Source organism: Coregonus clupeaformis, chromosome 18, assembly GCF_020615455.1.
Source record: "Coregonus clupeaformis isolate EN_2021a chromosome 18, ASM2061545v1, whole genome shotgun sequence".
Classification (NCBI taxonomy): Eukaryota; Metazoa; Chordata; class Actinopteri; order Salmoniformes; family Salmonidae; genus Coregonus; species Coregonus clupeaformis.
Window position 1 is genome coordinate 25,054,199 of NC_059209.1, and position 18,589 is coordinate 25,072,787.

General features: G+C 44.5%; 2 protein-coding genes across 2 annotated transcripts; both read left to right on the top strand.

The window, feature by feature from the left end:
* The first annotated feature begins 1,707 nt into the window (after positions 1-1,707).
* Positions 1,708-6,318, top strand: LOC121587258 (potassium voltage-gated channel subfamily V member 2-like). The gene is made up of 2 exons (XM_045227005.1): positions 1,708-3,164; positions 5,397-6,318. The coding sequence occupies exons 1-2, from the start codon at positions 1,830-1,832 to the stop codon at positions 5,655-5,657; spliced, it is 1,596 nt and encodes a 531-aa protein (XP_045082940.1). The 5' UTR covers positions 1,708-1,829; the 3' UTR covers positions 5,658-6,318.
* Positions 6,319-11,887: 5,569 nt separating this feature from the next.
* On the top strand, positions 11,888-18,434 carry LOC121530624 (purpurin). The gene is made up of 9 exons (XM_041835730.1): positions 11,888-12,187; positions 12,592-12,646; positions 12,992-13,090; positions 13,320-14,993; positions 16,809-16,927; positions 17,149-17,285; positions 17,474-17,586; positions 17,697-17,909; positions 18,209-18,434. Exons 5-9 carry the CDS (start codon positions 16,811-16,813, stop codon positions 18,217-18,219), a joined length of 591 nt encoding a protein of 196 aa, XP_041691664.1. The 5' UTR covers positions 11,888-12,187; positions 12,592-12,646; positions 12,992-13,090; positions 13,320-14,993; positions 16,809-16,810; the 3' UTR covers positions 18,220-18,434.
* The last annotated feature ends 155 nt before the right edge of the window (positions 18,435-18,589 follow it).

An 18,589-nucleotide genomic window follows, 5' to 3' on the forward strand; every position in this document is an offset into this window, starting at 1 on the left:
CATTGGGAATTGTATTCATGAACATTTATAAAATGTTGATTGACTTTTCAAAGCCTTTTATTCAAGTACCTGTAAAGATGTGTAATATTCATAATTTGAATCTACTGTACATAGATTAAACACTCTTTACAGTCCGTTTGTAGGTCCTATTGAAATCCACGTAAACCTATGGTATGATACTGCTTGTGACTGAGTACTACACCCTAATAAGTCTTGATCTGTGTCTAACTACTGTAACGACCAGGTCTGTCTATTCAGCAACAAACACTATTTCTGCATCTTCTTCACTTAAATACAAAAACGTTGTAGTAAAAATAAAATAAACAAATGCTTGTTCCTAGGGATGAGGTCAGTTATAGTTTAAGTCAGAACACTTTTAATCAAATTTCAATTTAGATTGACCCGTCCCCGACCCTCAGTGCACTAGTTCATACAACCATGTTTTTTGTGACACACTAACATAGTTCTCCTGAGCCTGGCAGCTCCATTTAAACATCAAGGCTATAACAAGTTCAGCTTAAGTCCTTAATTGCTTTAACCAATAGACTGGTTTGGGAACAGAGGAGAAAAAATGAAATAAATTATATTGTACAGTAACTGGCCCAGTACAAGTGCTTGTCTGGTTCTGTGTGTAGACCTTTTAATCAGCAAGTCAATAATCTGATATCCTATAAGAGGATTCCTTTTCCAAGCCAAGTTATGTCAGACAATAAAATGGCTGTTGAGTTCTTTTATAGAATGAATATCTTCTCTACGATCACTGTCACTCTCAGTCTTCTTGTCAGTGTTATTTTATATAATTGTTCTCCATGTGTAGTTGTAACATAATTAACATAATAATTTCTGTAATTTAATATCTTGTCAAAATGAGCTTGTGGCCTCGATTCTAATAGGCTGAGAGAGACCACAGACACCTGTTGTCCACTCTTACAGGAAGCATGTTAATGTCTTAAAGACTTTACCCTCTTTAAACACCCCCACACCCTCTTTGTTCTCCTGCAGCACAGGGGTCTCTATGTCATTACAATCTGGCAATAAACAATTAACAATAACATTCAGACTATTTTCTGGAATTAAGTGAAAACCAAAATGAATGCATTGTATCTCAAGAGAATACAAAAATCCCCTCGGTTGGAGAATCATTAATTCAAATTCTTAATTTGTCCCCTAAGCCTAAGGAAACGAACCATCACCTAATCTTTACATTCTTAAGAGACAATGGATTAGCCTACAACTAGATCACTCAATTGGAGCAGTGCTTGGCCAGCGTTCATGAACGCATGTACTCAGCAGTATCAGTCGACAAGGATGGAGTTGAGGTAACGGCAGCACTTACTCTGCCCAAAACAACACTACAGCAAACCTATTGATGAATTCATGAAGGGGAGAGTTCATGTATCGGTTTGTCTTCGTATACTCAGTTTAATGACACATACCGTATACAGACTTGTTTACAGACTCTAAGGAAGTGAGTTGATGAAGTATGTTCACTGACACGTCAGTGACAGGACAGACGTATTTGTATTTGTATTTATTAGGGATTCCCATTAGCTGCTGTCAAGGCAGCAGCTACTCTTCCTGGGGTCCAAACACATTAAGGCACTTACATTACACACAGGGCCAGAGAGCTCGGGAGGGGATAATGGTCTGTAAATGTTCTGTAAGCACACGGATCCTCTCAGTCAGCAACATTGATGGGACCGTGGCACGCAATGCATCCTGCTAACATCCTCTGCATGCGCTTAATTAGAAGGGGGTATTAAAGTAGAACAGTAATGCTCCCAGATTTGAATCTGCCGTCTGCTGTGTAGCCCACGGAAGGCAACGACATGGGAAGCACCGGGAGGATGCTCAACATGTGGAACAGGAGACAGAGCCTCTTCCCCAACTACAAAGTCACTGGGCCTAGTGCCGAACATAGAAGACCCTCAGAAGACAGCGCCCTTCCATTCACCAAGGACAGCTGTATAAAAGAATGGAATTCCATGCAGGAACTGAGCAGGGACATTTATGACATCTACTCTGAGTATGAGGATGACGAAGATGAGAGGCCTTCGGCTCTTCTTTCAAGGCTGGCTTCACCCACCAAGAATTACAATCTCAACATCAATGTTGGGGGGAAGTCCTATCAGATAGCTTACCGGTTGGCGGCCAGGTACCCCAAAACTAGGATAGGGCGGCTTGCCACCTATACAGACCACAACAAGAAACTGGACCTATGTGACGATTACCAAGTCAAGAAAAATGAGTACTTCTTCGACAGGGACCCAGAGGTTTTCAACAACATCTTCACCTTCTACAGAACTGGGGTGCTGTGGATAAAAGACGAGCTGTGTCCCAGAAACTTTCTGGAGGAGATCAACTACTGGGGTGTGAGGATCAAAAACACCCACCGCTGCTGCCGGATCTCCTTTGAGGAGCGGCAGGACGAAATAAACGAGCAGCTGAACATCCAGAGAGAGCTGGAGGCCGAGGTGGAGATCGAGGAGAACGAGGAGCTGTTTCAGGACATGTTCATGGGCTATAACCGAAGAGTGATCTGGAACCTGATGGAGAAACCTTTCTCCTCCGTCCCTGCCAAGCTCATGGCCTTGGTCTCCAGCCTGTTCGTCCTGGTATCCCTGGTGGCCATGACACTCAACACAGTAGAGGATATGCAGTACAAGACTCCCTCTGGCCAACTGAGCGGAAAGACTTACTGTGAATTTGTGGAGTCTCTGTGCATTGCCTTTTTCACCATGGAGTATCTGCTCAGGCTGGTGTCCACACCTGACCTCCAGACCTTCGCCAGGAGCATGCTCAACACGGTGGACCTGATCGCTATTCTACCTCAGTACCTGCAGCTGGCTTTGGAGTGCTTTGAGAACAATGACTACGTGAAGCACGAACACGACATGAGGACAGTTGGACAGGTGGGGAAGCTGGGCCAGGTGCTGCGGATCATGCGGCTGATGCGTATATTTCGTATCTTGAAGCTGGCGCGCCACTCCACCGGACTGAGGGCATTTGGCTTCACACTCCGCCAGTGCTACCAGCAGGTGGGCTGCCTCTTCCTCTTCATCGCCATGGGAATCTTCGCCTTCTCTGCAATGGTCTACACTGTGGAGCACGACGTTCCCCAAACCAACTTCACAAGCATCCCCCATGCATGGTGGTGGGCTGCGGTAAGTATATTAGTTTATAATAGGCCATTAGGAGTTTTAAAAAAGGCTGTCTAATTTTCATTCTCTGTAGCTTTATATTCAGCTATGTTTCTGGTGATCTTCCAGCGATGATGCAGTGAGGCTCAGGTCTGGCTTCAGGTCTGTAGTGTGTCCGGTCTATGGCTTGCTCAGTAGTCACCTCATAATACTACCTACTGCAGTGTGTACTAATGGCGGTCAGTGGTGTCCACTAACTGAATGATAAGCTTAAACACTGATCTAAGTAACGGTAACCTTTTCACATTAACTGCATGGCCTGATATTACTTAAATGGGTGGTTTATACAGTGGGGGAAAAAAGTATTTAGTCAGCCACCAATTGTGCAAGTTCTCCCACTTAAAAAGATGAGAGGCCTGTAATTTTCATCATAGGTACACGTCAACTATGACAGACAAAATGAGAAAAAAAATCCAGAAAATCACATTGTAGGATTTTTAATGAATTTATTTGCAAATTATGGTGGAAAATAAGTATTTGGTCAATAACAAAAGTTTCTCAATACTTTGTTATATACCCTTTGTTGGCAATGACACAGGTCAAACGTTTTCTGTAAGTCTTCACAAGGTTTTCACACACTGTTGCTGGTATTTTGGCCCATTCCTCCATGCAGATCTCCTCTAGAGCAGTGATGTTTTGGGGCTGTCGCTGGGCAACACAGACTTTCAACTCCCTCCAAAGATTTTCTATGGGGTTGAGATCTGGAGACTGGCTAGGCCACTCCAGGACCTTGAAATGCTTCTTACGAAGCCACTCCTTCGTTGCCCGGGCGGTGTGTTTGGGATCATTGTCATGCTGAAAGACCCAGCCACGTTTCATCTTCAATGCCCTTGCTGATGGAAGGAGGTTTTCACTCAAAATCTCACGATACATGGCCCCATTCATTCTTTCCTTTACACGGATCAGTCGTCCTGGTCCCTTTGCAGAAAAACAGCCCCAAAGCATGATGTTTCCACCCCCATGCTTCACAGTAGGTATGGTGTTCTTTGGATGCAACTCAGCATTCTTTGTCCTCCAAACACGAAGAGTTTAGTTTTTACCAAAAAGTTCTATTTTGGTTTCATCTGACCATATGACATTCTTCCAATCCTCTTCTGGATCATCCAAATGCACTCTAGCAAACTTCAGACGGGCCTGGACATGTACTGGCTTAAGCAGGGGTACACATCTGGCACTGCAGGATTTGAGACCCTGGCGGCGTAGTGTGTTACTGATGGTAGGCTTTGTTACTTTGGTCCCAGCTCTCTGCAGGTCATTCACTAGGTCCCCCCGTGTGGTTCTGGGATTTTTGCTCACCGTTCTTGTGATCATTTTGACCCCACGGGGTGAGATCTTGCGTGGAGCCCCCAGATCGAGGGAGATTATCAGTGGTCTTGTATGTCTTCCATTTCCTAATAATTGCTCCCACAGTTGATTTCTTCAAACCAAGCTGCTTACCTATTGCAGATTCAGTCTTCCCAGCCTGGTGCAGGTCTACAATTTTGTTTCTGGTGTCCTTTGACAGCTCTTTGGTCTTGGCCATAGTGGAGTTTGGAGTGTGACTGTTTGAGGTTGTGGACAGGTGTCTTTTATACTGATAACAAGTTCAAACAGGTGCCATTAATACAGGTAACGAGTGGAGGACAGAGGAGCCTCTTAAAGAAGAAGTTACAGGTCTGTGAGAGACAGAAATCTTGCTTGTTTGTAGGTGACCTAATACTTATTTTCCACCATAATTTGAAAATAAATTCATTAAAAATCCTACAATGTGATTTTCTGGATTTTATTTCCTCAATTTGTCTGTCATAGTTGACGTGTACCTATGAGGAAAATTACAGGCCTCTCTCATATTTTTAAGTGGGAGAACTTGCACAATTGGTGGCTGACTAAATACTTTTTTCCCCCACTGTATGGTTCCTGGATGGTGTCTTAATACTATAATACTATTACAGGGTGGACTTCAGGTCAGCGCACCTCCATTAGAATATGTTTATCTGTCCATGTCTGTGGTTGTTCACATGAAGCATGCCTTATGTGCTTAATTATGATCAACACTCTGGACATAAAGTCAGGACACCTTTAGGCCCCGTATATCTCTGTCTGAAATGGTATGATAGGAATTTCTTAAGTTGTGACTGAAGTGGGACAGATAACACTTTTACATTTCACTGTGAAAGGGGTTCAAGTTCCATAACTCTTGTAATTTCTGCCATCCAGGTGAGCATTTCCACCGTGGGCTATGGAGACATGTATCCAGAGACTATCCTGGGGCGTCTCTTTGCTTTCTTCTGTATTTCCTTTGGAATCATACTGAACGGCTTGCCCATCTCCATCCTCTTCAACAAGTTCTCAGACTACTATGCCAAACTCAAATCCCACGAGTACACCGCAAACATGAAGAACCGGGGGAAAGTTAGGTTTGCCAAAAGGACAGCAATGAAGATCTCACTTTGTTGTGGAGTTGGACACACTACATGATGCTACAGCTAACTGTTTAGGACTTCGTAAGACACAATATCTGCCTGATATTCCTTACATTGGCAACATATATAGTATTGAATTAATGTAATGTTAACTTTGATACCGCTGAAAACCCATGCACCCTCTTGTCTTACCCGTCAGATATGCTTCTCCAGGGGTGGAAATGGGAAGGAGCCTGGGGGAAGGAGCCCGGGGGAAGGGGTTTCCGGGAGTGAAACCATTTTGCAATGTAAAAATGTGCAGTTTTACATTGAATTCATAGATTTTACATTGGAGGGTTCCAGGAGTGATTTTCTTTCTCCATTTCTACCCCTGCGCTTCACCCATATTACCCAATGAGAGTGCTTCTCCCCCAAAGGGTAACAATACCATTTAGACAGAGCATTGTCATAAAGAGCTCCACAGGTATCGAGCAACTTGCCCTGTCAGGTCAAGTTCATTTTATTGCTCCTTTTTTTTTTTTTTTTTTTTTTTTTGGGGGGTTGCATTTAATGATTGAAACACTTTCTATTTTGCTTAATGTCCTTTATGTCACATGCTGCTTTTTTATTATATATATATATATTTTAACACTGGAATAACATGGAGCTTTTATGAGATTTGATTTTGCAATCCTATCATGTACGTATGTTCAATAAAGAGAAATAATGCTACATGATTTTTGTATGTGCCATTAAATTACTGTTGCAAAGATAAACATGATCACTCACTAATAAAGCAATTTTGTGTACATTTTAGGGTAGCCTATGAAATAGGCCCTGCCATGCCTTGAACTCTTTAACCTGTTAATCAAATCAAATCAAATCAAGATTTATTTATACAGCACATTTTAGACATGAAATGCAACGCAATGTGCTTTACAGGAAAACAAATAAAAAACAATGAAAATAAAAGCTGAAATATTTACTACACAACAAACAAGATAAAAAACAAAAGAATGACACAAACTGAACTAAAAAGCACCCTGGGGAAAAGCTAAGCTAAAAAGATGTGCTTTAAGATCTCTTATGTCAACATTTTCAGCCCCCCTCAGCTTCTCTGGCAGGCTATTCCAGAGGCTGGGGGCATAATTGTTGTCATTCATGTGTCATGCGGAGCAAGATTGAGGCCAAGTCACAGATGGAAAAACAAAACAATATAGTTTAGCTACTGTTATATCTAGCCTAGTTGTAAAAGAACGGACATCTGCACAGTTTCACATTGAACATCACTCTGTCGTTTAATGACATGTGCCACGCATTCTGACAACCCATTCATCCGTAACGCAGCACACTGTCGTAAACCATAACAACGTACAGTACGACGTACAGCACGTCGTACCATACATAACATTTCCCCCCCTTTCCAAAACCAGGGACTGGTACCATATAAAATGTCCATAGGGCAAGAACCTAGAGTGATACCTGTAAGAAATAAACATTAACCCTTAAACGGATGGACTCTCCAAACTAGCCAGTTCAGTCCATTAACCTGGAGGTTGACTAAGACACCTAACGGAGCCTAAGAATGAAAAGAGGTTAAGTAGTCCCCCAGATAAGCAGGGCGAGTTCGTGCCCGCATAGGCCTTTCTTCCACCGTCACCGCTTGTGGCTCTGGCCCTTGGGGAACCCACAGAGGCTGGGGCTCAGGTGGTAGTGGTGGAGGAGGTCCATCCGGTGGCGTCTCTGGCCTGCATGTCTGTTTTGTGTGCCTTCGTGTTCCTTGAGGGGCAGGGACTTTTCTGAGGCGGCTGGCGTGCCAGCGTGATCCATTGCTCATCATGAATGTGGCGGGCCCCAGTTGTCGACTGACCTGCAAGGGGTCCGACCAGAATGAGGCCATTTTGTTGCACCGCTGAGGCCGTCGGGCTCGGACCCAGTCTGACACTTGAATGATCGACTTCTTCACCCTGTGTGCCTTGTCAAAACGCTGTTTCATTGCTCTTTGGTGCCTGGTCACTGCCTGCTGTTCTTGGGTGCGCCTAGTCGCCGGTTCTGCTACTCTCTGTGTTCTGAGTCTGTCCAGTGGCAGTTCCATCTCACGACCTAGCATGAGGGATGCCGGGGAGACCTGTGTTGTTGTGTGTTTGCTTGCTCTGTAGTGCATTAGCGTTTGATTCAAAGCAGTTTGGAACGTGCACCCCTGGACCAGGTGCGCTCTGATGCCGTTCTTCAGCGTTTGGTTGAAGCGTTCCACCCCTCCGTTAGCTTGTGGGTTGTAGTAGGCCGTGCGGATGTGTTTGATTCCCTTGTTGCTGAGATATGAGGAGAACTCGGCAGAGGTTAGCTGGGGCCCATTGTCCGTGGTAAGGGTGAGGGGTAGGCCCCACCTTGTGAACAGGCTGTCTAGGATGTCCACGATGGCCTGTGCTGTGACAGTTCCGACAGGAACCACTTCTGGCCACTTAGAGTGGAGGTCATACACCACCACCAGGAAGCGCTGATGGTGAGGGACTGCGTGTCCATGGATCTCGCCACAGATGTCCAGTTGGATGTGCTCCCAGGGGTGGGACGGCCATGCGAGAGGCTGCAGGGGGGTGGGGCGGACTGTCCTGTTTTCCCACTGAGGAGGCATGCAGCACAATCCCTGACCAGGGCTTCAATGTCGTGGTCGATGCCTGGCCACCACACAAGGTCTCGACATCGCTGTTTGACCTTGACTATGCCCAAGTGACCCTCGTGCGCCATGGATAGAACACGCGCACGCAGGCCACTCGGGACCACAGTGCAAAACCCTCGAGAGACACAGACTTCTTCCCAGCAAGAAAGTTCGGTGCTTCACTCTGGCGAAAGTCGCCAGCTCTTCCGGCACATGTGCTGGCCATCCAGTGCGTATGTAGGTGCGCAGGGTAGACAGTGTGGGATCCTGTTCCGATGCTTGCTTCAGCTCCTCCAGTGAGACGACTGACTGAAGAGGAGCGTAGAGCATTTGTACAAGCTCTGTTTCGTTGTCGTCTGGCAAGACGGTTGGAGTAGGAGCGTCAAAGGAGCGTGAGAGGAGGTCTGCCACCACGTTATCCCTCCCGGAGTGAACTTCAGCTGATAGTCATACTGTCTGAGGCGGTCGGCCCATCTGTGCAGCCGAAGTGGCTTGTGGCCAGTTCCTGATGCTGACAGTAGCGTTGTGAGGGACTGGTGGTCGGTTCGGAGTGTGAACAGACGGCCATATAGGTAGAGGTGCCACCTTTCGCACGCCCAGACACAGGCCAGTGCTTCTCGTTCGCCCACAGAGTACCGTTGTTCTGTGGGGCTCAGGGCCCCTTGAGGCGAAGGCGACGGGCCTCTCAATGCCATTCTGCAGCTGTGAGAGGACAGCTCCTAGTGCTCCAGCTGAGGCGTCACATGTGACAATGGTGTGGCAGACGGGGTCAAAGTGAGCCAAGACTGGGGCTGTGGTGAGCTGGCTCTTCAGTGAGCGGACCGCGTCTGAGCAGGCTGCCGTCCAGGCCCATGGCTCATCCTTCTTGAGGAGCTGGCGAAGGGGCGCTGTGGTCTGAGAGTAGTGGGGCAGAAACCGGAGGTAGTAAGCTGTCATGCCCAAGAATGAGGCCACCTGAGAGGCTGAGGTCGGTTCCGGGATCCGGTGGACGGCTTCAATGTTCGACATGAGTGGGGCAATGCCTTTGGCCGACAGGCGGAAGCCCACAAACTCGACGGCTGGAGCTGCAAAGGTGCACTTTCCACCGTTCAGGGTCAGGTTGTTCCGCAGTAGAGCACTGAATACTCTGTGGAGTCGATAATCATGGATGTGGAGGTCAGGGCCGTGGACCACGATGTCATCCAGATAGACCGCCACCCCAGGTATTCCAGCGAGGATGGTGCTCATCACCTTCTGGAAGCAGCTGGGGGCGGAGCTAAGTCCAAAAGGCATGCGTGTATATCTGAACACGCCAGCGTGTGTGACAAAGGCCGTGAGGTCTCTGCTAGCTGCATGGAGGGGTACCTGAAGATAACCCTGACGAAGGTCAAGCTTCGTGAAGATCGTGGAGCCATGGAATTGTGCGGTCAGCTCCTCAGCTGTAGGCAAGGGGTACTTATCCGGGACAACGGCCTTGTTCACAGCACGGAGATCCACACAGGTCCGGATTCCACCGGACTTTTTGGTTGCAATGACCAAGTTTGAAATCCAGGGGGCAGCGTTGACTGGCTCAATGATGCCTGCATCCAACTGTGACTGGAGATCTTTTGTGACATCATCACGCAGTGCAAAGGGAATGCGCCGCAGGGGCTGCATGACTGGGGTCACTTCCGGATTCACTAGGGGCCTGTGAGTAAAGGCTGTGAGGCAGCCCAGTCCATCAAACAGAGTCGGCCAGTTCTGTTGCCATGTGCAGGTAACCTGGTAGATAGCTGACCCACTGTCATCTCTCAGTGTGAATCCCAAGCCTGTGAAGAGGTCGAGGCCCAGGAGGTTGCCACCCCGCTTTGCAACATGAAATGTGAATGATGGCAGATGTTTGGTGCCGTAGTGTACTGGGACCTGGAGGGTGCCTACAATGTCTATCTTAGATCTACCGTACCCACACAGGGCAGTGGAGGGCTGTTGGAGTGGTAGGTGACTGAAAAACTTGTAGTAAGTGGCAAGGTTGAGCAACGACACCGCAGCGCCAGTATCCAGCAGCAAAGGCAAACCCACCTCACCCAGCTGCACAGTGCATGTCCTGAATGACACATGGTTGGTGGAGACGGTTCGGATTTCCGTGTGTTCATGTTGAGAGTGAGATGAAACGAAGGGCCTGTTCTGGGTGGAGCTAGTAGCAGGGGCAGAACGACACACTTTCGCAAAGTGATTGTATTTTGAACAGTTCTTGCATATTTTCCCACGGGCTGGGCAGTTTGAAGCCCTTGAATTGTGAGAGCTAGCCCCACAGTTGCCACAGCTAGTTCTGTTTGTTTGTCTGTGTGCCTGCTGCACGGGCATGTCGGTGTCTGTGTCCATGCAGCTATCGACGCGGGAGGGCGTGCGCAGCGGCGTGATCGTTGTAGTGCGCCTGCTCGGGCTGAAGCTGCTGTGTGAGAATGGCTGGGGGCCGAGTGTATGCTGCAGAGCTGTCTGTTAGCATAGAAGAGCATTCCAACGCCGCTTCAACCTGGAGTGCTATTTTAATAGCTCCAACTAGTTGTAAATTATCCGATTCCAAAAGCAGTTTCTCCCTTGTCTTTTCACATAACGTCCCCTCTATCAACTGATCCCTGATGATCTCGTCCTGAAGTGTCCCGTGAGTTACAAGAGCTAGCCAAATCCCTCAGATTAGCCACGTAGCTTTGAATGGACTCACCCGGCCCTTGGTGTCTCTTCCGTAGCCGGTAGCGTCGGAGGAGCACTCGCTCTTTCCGGCGAAGTGGTTCCGTAAGAGGCTGACTGCAGCAGTGAATGTAGGAGCCGATCCAAGCGCTCTGAAAATCCTCTGTCCCTCTGTACCAAGGCAGTGACGGAGCAGTGCTGTCCTCCGCTTGTCGGAGATTGTAGAAAAGTCCATAGCTTCTAAATAAGTGTTAAAACTATCAAGCCAGTTATTCCACGGGACTGGAGGTTCGCCAGGCACGGCGAGGAATGGTGCTGGCGGTGGTAAACTGAATTCAGCCATCTTCGTCGCCAATGTTATATCTAGCCTAGTTGTAAAAGAACGGACATCTGCACAGTTTCACATTGAACATCACTCTGTCGTTTAATGACATGTGCCACGCATTCTGACAACCCATTCATCCGTAACGCAGCACACTGTCGTAAACCATAACAACGTACAGTACGACGTACAGCACGTCGTACCATACATAACAGCTACTACAGCAGGAGTAGATCCCATACGCTACTAATCTGTCTGATCCTGCCCAATTAGACTGCTGTCTGTCTGAAGCAAAGACCCACAAAAGCTTGCAGCTGCTGGCATCTTGTGGTTAGTGTTGATAGTGCAGAAAGTAGTAGGGCGAGTTTATGACGTCACTCTTGATAATCTAGAACATCTAGCTAAATACTCGGTTATGAAGTTGAGGATTATAAAGTCTGATAAAAATTAGTTTTTTTTTGTCATTTTATAAAACATATGAACGTGAAGTTTTTTTTTACTAGTTATCACAGCCACAAAGTCAAAATGGCCTATATCGTAAAAATTCATGACAACAAAGATTCATTTAAGGTTAGGGTTAGGTATAAAGTTAGCAGTGTGGTTAAGGTTAGGGTTAGGTATAAAAAAAAATATTTTAAAAAGAGGAATTGTTAAAATAGGCGGGGTCTATGACTTTGTGGCTGTGATAACTACGACCTGCGTTCCTTGGGGAAGACTAAAATTATACCGTCCCTACCCTATTGAAATTGACATTTAAAATGGTTAAATTAAGGATTAAGGTTAGGTAAGGTAAGGGTTATGGTTAGGGGGAGGGACGTCCCACTGATCCTCGATAGCACTAACCAAAATTAGACGCCGGTTTTTTCCCACAATCCTTTTCACCAGTAAAGTGACCTCTGGTGTGCAAGATTTCAGAGCAGGCTAACCAACCCAAACCAGCAGCAAAATGGTCCCACCAGTGGCAGTGTCACCGCTTATTAAGGTTTGTGGCAACACATTTGTGTAACATGCTGTTGAGAGTAGTTTTGTTTAAAAATAAATCGTGAATTGTTTCCTAATTTGCAGCTAGCAAGTTGCATAACAATGCTGCATTGTCCAAGACCACTGCCAAAGTTAAAGACCCCTGGCTAGCTAACAACCTAGTGGAATAATTAATAGCTAGCTACATTTTCAACAAATAGTTATTACTTACAAACCTGCAATCATTTACGCATGTTATGCATCAGCTAACAGCTTTGACATTGCATGCAGATAGATTGTTGTTGTTAAGTTAGCTTTAGCGTTGTGACGCACACACCCCATGAATTAGCTAGCATTTGGCTAATGTTAGCATGAAATCATTGCCTGAGTGACACTGTCTGATGTGTCATTTGTTTCTCATTACAGACAGCAAGGTACTCAGCGTTGATAGCTGGTATCGTCTTTGGCAAGAGGAGATATGGTGAGTTGTGAACCTTGAATAAAGGTTTTGCATTGACTAGCTGTGCAGACAGGCAGCATGCTATATGGGCGCCTCAGGTGGTGGTGTACTGACGTTAGAGTACTGAATGTCCTATACTGTAGCCACATACAGTAACGTTAGCTAAGCTAACAACCATAACATTGAAGCCATGCAGGCACTGACCTCGAACTTGTTGAAAAACAGCAATACAACTGACTTTACATTAATAGGATACTTCATAGTTCTTCACATAAATAGAGGACATGATTATGTGAAATCATTTTTAGAAGTAATTCCATTTAAGTTATGAATTTAACACCCTCTCCCCCTCTAAATTAATTTCAGATGAACTAAAGCCCATTGCTGCGGAGGAGAGAAGGATTGAGGAGGAGGAGAAGAAGGTTCGGGAAGAACAAGAAAAAATTGCCAAAGCTCTAGCTGAAGGTAAACGTCCATGTTTGTTTTTAAGAAATTACTGGAAATGTGCTACCTCATGTTTGTCCTTTGAGTAAAAAAATATGTGCATGTGCACAATAGATTTTTTGCATATTCTATAGGAATAGCCTGAATAATAACCGATGGCAGTAAAAACTGCTGCGTCATGTTATTCAAACTCTTAATTGTTTCTGTATAGAAACTTGACATCTACTTTTTTTCTGGTCTCTCACTACAGCCAGTGAAGAGTCCATTTTGAAATGAGCTGGCACTGGGAGAAGTTACTGTGAAGCTCTTCACTCTGCTCCTTTATTTTTCCACTCTTATTTTCCTGGATATACTTGGTACAAAACTCTCCAGCACAGTTATTTTATTGACATGTGCACTCTAACCGATGAACCCTCACTTGGTCTGGAGACCAAATATAGTATTTTGTAGTTATTCAAATGGCATGTAAAATAATGGCTTGCTATTTGAATTCAGAACTGTAATATCACAAATGTAGTATTGTAAGTAAAGTTAAATGTTTGTACCCTTGTTACACACCCTCATAACAATGTCATACATGCTACATGATAAATAAATGGTAAATATTTATTATGTCTTTGAATCTTCATCCTTTCTCCATTTTCCTTGCACTTGCTTAACTAACTTTTTTCGTCACACTTGCTTTGTTTTTAAGTCATGGATATGCTATTATGGAATTATTATTTTTTTACTGTAGTCTACGCTATATGAAGCATCATTCATCAACCATCAACTAATATTTATTGTTCTTTCACATTAGTGTACTTCCTAATCTTCTAGACACTATAAAACTGAAACTACAAAAATTATTAAATTATTACATGAAATAAGATCCTACTGTTCGGTGTCATGGCCATGCACGTGAATAGGAGGACTGTGGTCTGCTGTTATGACTGGAGTGGATCCAACACCTTCTTTCAGGTGAAGCAGACCCTTGACCTGGCACTAGCCAAAAGCCAAAGGTGCCAAGCCACAGTAATTCAAGCTCATCCCCAGGCTAAATGTAAGCAGCAACAATGACAGAAGTGGTTAATAATAGAAAAAGACAAAAGCTTTATTTGTCAACTACATATATTAACTATAGCGCACCTTATAAATTAGTAAGAGATGTGTTCCAATGTATGGCCTTCCTCACTGAAATAATTTTCAGAAATGACAGGGTTGTGACACTTATGCACCCATTTCACCTGGCGTCAACCCTCTTGTAATGCGCTTCAGCAGTCTCCTGCCCAAGAACGTTTTGTCTGGGATTACAGAATCAAACTGGTGCAACAGACCATGTTACTTAACCCAGGGGCAGGAACATAAAGTCCCACGTGGACTGTTAATTTCATAAAGCGTGTATTCTTACAATTGAATAATTTGTTGTTTACTCTTACTTCGGCTGCCTGAACTTGACATTCAATCCCTCTATTTATCCTTATTCAATGAATATATTTTATGTGAGTTCAAAGAAAGTGATACCAACTGATAAGAAATACATGTAATTTATTTCCATTTAATTTACTTTACATGTAACTAAGGAACTATCTAATAACTTCAATTTGCCATGCCCATGTGTAAACAGTACTTTGGCTTGGCTGAGGTGAGGTTAAGGTGAACTAATTCCCTAGACGTGCTTTCTCTGTGTTTAGACTAATATACACCCCTGCTACAATTACATAAAGCCATTTCATTGTTTGTATGGGAGAGTTCAACAGCTTACTGACAGGATTTTGTTAACTGGATTAGTAATAGATTAAGATTTAACCTTCCATTTAGGACCAAGATGTGAAAATAATCAGTGAGCTCGTCTGTGCCTTGGGTATATAAGGATCCTAGGCAGAAGAGAAACACATACCTACAACTTCATTGAAGCTTAACCTCTTGCTTTGTTCCTGAACAGGTATGTTTTTGCTTCTTTTCATGGGAATGTTGTTAAAATGTTGCTGCTAATATTGTTTAGTTATGGGCTTTTATAAAGAGTGGTTTGTAAATAGATTTGTCTGGGACCAATTTGTAGAGAAACTTTCCATCATAGTCAGCTTCTCAGTTTACCAAGTAATGATATGTAAATGTGGTTACCAATTGAGAGGAACAGCTATTGTGCTCTATCAAAATATTGATTTGTTTTTGTTATTACATACAGTGGGGGGGGGAAAGTATTTAGTCAGCCACCAATTGTGCAAGTTCTCCCACTTAAAAAGATGAGAGGCCTGTAATTTTCATCATAGGTACACGTCAACTATGACAGCCAAAATGAGAGAAAAAAATCCAGAAAATCACATTGTAGGATTTTTAATGAATTTATTTGCAAATTATGGTGGAAAATAAGTATTTGGTCAATAACAAAAGTTTCTCAATACTTTGTTATATACCCTTTGTTGGCAATGACACAGGTCAAACGTTTTCTGTAAGTCTTCACAAGGTTTTCACACACTGTTGCTGGTATTTTGGCCCATTCCTCCATGCAGATCTCCTCTAGAGCAGTGATGTTTTGGGGCTGTCGCTGGGCAACACAGACTTTCAACTCCCCTCCAAAGATTTTCTATGGGGTTGAGATCTGGAGACTGGCTAGGCCACTCCAGGACCTTGAAATGCTTCTTACGAAGCCACTCCTTCGTTGCCCGGGCGGTGTGTTTGGGATCATTGTCATGCTGAAAGACCCAGCCACGTTTCATCTTCAATGCCCTTGCTGATGGAAGGAGGTTTTCACTCAAAATCTCACGATACATGGCCCCATTCATTCTTTCCTTTACACGGATCAGTCGTCCTGGTCCCTTTGCAGAAAAAACAGCCCCAAAGCATGATGTTTCCACCCCCATGCTTCACAGTAGGTATGGTGTTCTTTGGATGCAACTCAGCATTCTTTTCCTCCAAACATGACGAGTTGAGTTTTTACCAAAAAGTTATATTTTGGTTTCATCTGACCATATGACATTCTCCCAATCCTCTTCTGGATCATCCAAATGCACTCTAGCAAACTTCAGACGGGCCTGGACATGTACTGGCTTAAGCAGGGGGACACGTCTGGCACTGCAGGATTTGAGTCCCTGGCGGCATAGTGTGTTACTGATGGTAGGCTTTGTTACTTTGGTCCCAGCTCTCTGCAGGTCATTCACTAGCTCACCGTTCTTGTGATCATTTTGACCCCACGGGGTGAGATCTTGCGTGGAGCCCCAGATCGAGGGAGATTATCAGTGGTCTTGTATGTCTTCCATTTCCTAATAATTGCTCCCACAGTTGATTTCTTCAAACCAAGCTGCTTACCTATTGCAGATTCAGTCTTCCCAGCCTGGTGCAGGTCTACAATTTTGTTTCTGGTGTCCTTTGACAGCTCTTTGGTCTTGGCCATAGTGGAGTTTGGAGTGTGACTGTTTGAGGTTGTGGACAGGTGTCTTTTATACTGATAACAAGTTCAAACAGGTGCCATTAATACAGGTAACGAGTGGAGGACAGAGGAGCCTCTTAAAGAAGAAGTTACAGGTACTTAATTTCCACCATAATTTGCAAATAAAATCATAAAAAATCCTACAATGTGATTTTCTGGAGAAAAAAAATCTCAATTTGTCTGTCATAGTTGACGTGTACCTATGATGAAAATTACATGCCTCTCTCATCTTTTTAAGTGGGAGAACTTGCACAATTGGTGGCTGACTAAATACATTTTTTCCCCACTGTATGTATGAAGTTATACTAAAGGAACTTCACTCTTCTCTAGAAATGGACTTCCATATGCTGCCCCTTGTGGTGGTGCTCCTGGCGGGTCTGGAGCAGAGTTGGGCCGCCTCCTGTGTGGTGGACAGTTTCAATGTCAAGGAGGACTTTGACCCCAAGAGAGTGAGTAAAACAAACAGCCCACATGTTGTACAGTAGATATTCTATAGTAGACCTACCTGTCCTGCAAGGCCCTACATCTATCTGTTTTTTTATGTTCTAGTGCTACAGTACGCAGCTAGAAAAATAGTTGTAACACTATTGCTCCAGTATGGAGGAAATAATCATTGCCTAGGCTACCTGCAAGGCCTTTTAATCAACCAGTTTTTTTGTGTGTGCTCCAGTATGCAGGGAAGTGGTACGCTCTGCAGAAGAAGGACCCTGAGGGACTGTTCCTCCAGGACAACATCTCAGCTGAGTACACCATCGGTGACGACGGCTCTATGGTCGCCTCCTCCAAGGGACGTGTCACACTTTTCGGGTAAGAGCTGCCTGGAGATTATTTCAGATGAAACGGCAATAGTCTTAAAAATTGGACATGGCTTTCCGAATCGGTGTATAAGGGTCAAACTGAAAACCTTATGTCTACTACATGTTTGTAAGTTAAAGCCATTTCACATGAATACTGTATCTATGATGTTGATTTGAAATACTTTCCCCTATTTACAGATTCTGGGTTGTGTGCGCTGACATGGCTGCCCAGTACACTGTGCCGGACTCTGCCAACCCTGGAAAGATGTTCATGAACTACCAGGGCCTGGCCAGTTATCTGTCCAGCGGAGGTACGTCTTCTGAATATACCCTTATACACAAATACACTTAGAGGCAGAGACGCAGCAATAGCAACCAGTAAGACGCGCTCGATACTCACAATACTCTCCTCTTCTCTCAGGTGACAACTACTGGGTGATCGACACCGACTATGACAACTATGCCATCACCTATGCCTGCCGTACCCTGAAGGACGATGGAAGCTGTGAGGATGGCTACTCCCTGATCTTCTCCCGTAACCCTCGTGGCCTGCCACCAGCCATCCAGAGGAGCATTCGCGCCAAGCAGGAAGAGATCTGCATGGCTGGACAGTTTGAGCCCGTGCTGCAGTCTGGTACGGGTTATATTTTATTTATAAAGCCCTTCTTTCGTCAACAATTGTTACGAAGTGCTTTACAGTAATCCAGCCTACACCATCAAAGAGCAAGGATCAGTGTTCAGTCTGCATTACTGTAAATGTTACATGCTGAATGCCGCCTTTACAAACATTTACGGAGTTAACTCATCTCCTACTTAACAAATATTTATTACCAGCATAAATTAGCTTTCTACAACTAAAGCAAATGTAAATTTTTGGGATGTCCAACAAATGTAGCCTTCAGTTGAACCTCTTTCTTTTTCTCTGCTCAACAGGAGCTTGCTAAACGTCTACTCTGAAGGAACTTGTGCTGCCAAGGGATCCCTACAACGTGCTGGCTTGGACAGAGATATTTACTGATGACTGAAGAGGGAAATCGCATAAGAGATTTCTTTTTTTATATAAAAATGATACTATGCCCCCATGTACACTATTAGTCAAAAGTTTGGACACACCTACTCATTCAAGGGTTTTTCTTTATTTTTACATCGTAGAATAATAGTGAAGACATCAAAACTATGAAATAACACATAAGGAATCATGTAGTAAACAAAAGTGTTAAACAAATCAAAATATATTTTATATTTGAGATTCTTCAAATAGCCACTTTGCCTTGATGACAGCTTTGCATACTCTTGGCATTCTCTCAACCAGCT

Excerpts from the sequence above, each read along its gene's own strand:
- LOC121587258 (XM_045227005.1), top strand. The coding sequence starts at position 1,830 with ATGGGAAGCACCGGGAGGATGCTCAACATGTGGAACAGGAGACAGAGC. Across the intron at positions 3,165-5,396 it reads ATGCATGGTGGTGGGCTGCG|GTGAGCATTTCCACCGTGGG; the intron begins GTAAGTATATTA and ends TCTGCCATCCAG.
- LOC121530624 (XM_041835730.1), top strand. The coding sequence starts at position 16,811 with ATGGACTTCCATATGCTGCCCCTTGTGGTGGTGCTCCTGGCGGGTCTG. Across the intron at positions 16,928-17,148 it reads AGGACTTTGACCCCAAGAGA|TATGCAGGGAAGTGGTACGC; the intron begins GTGAGTAAAACA and ends TGTGTGCTCCAG. Across the intron at positions 17,587-17,696 it reads CAGTTATCTGTCCAGCGGAG|GTGACAACTACTGGGTGATC; the intron begins GTACGTCTTCTG and ends CTCTTCTCTCAG.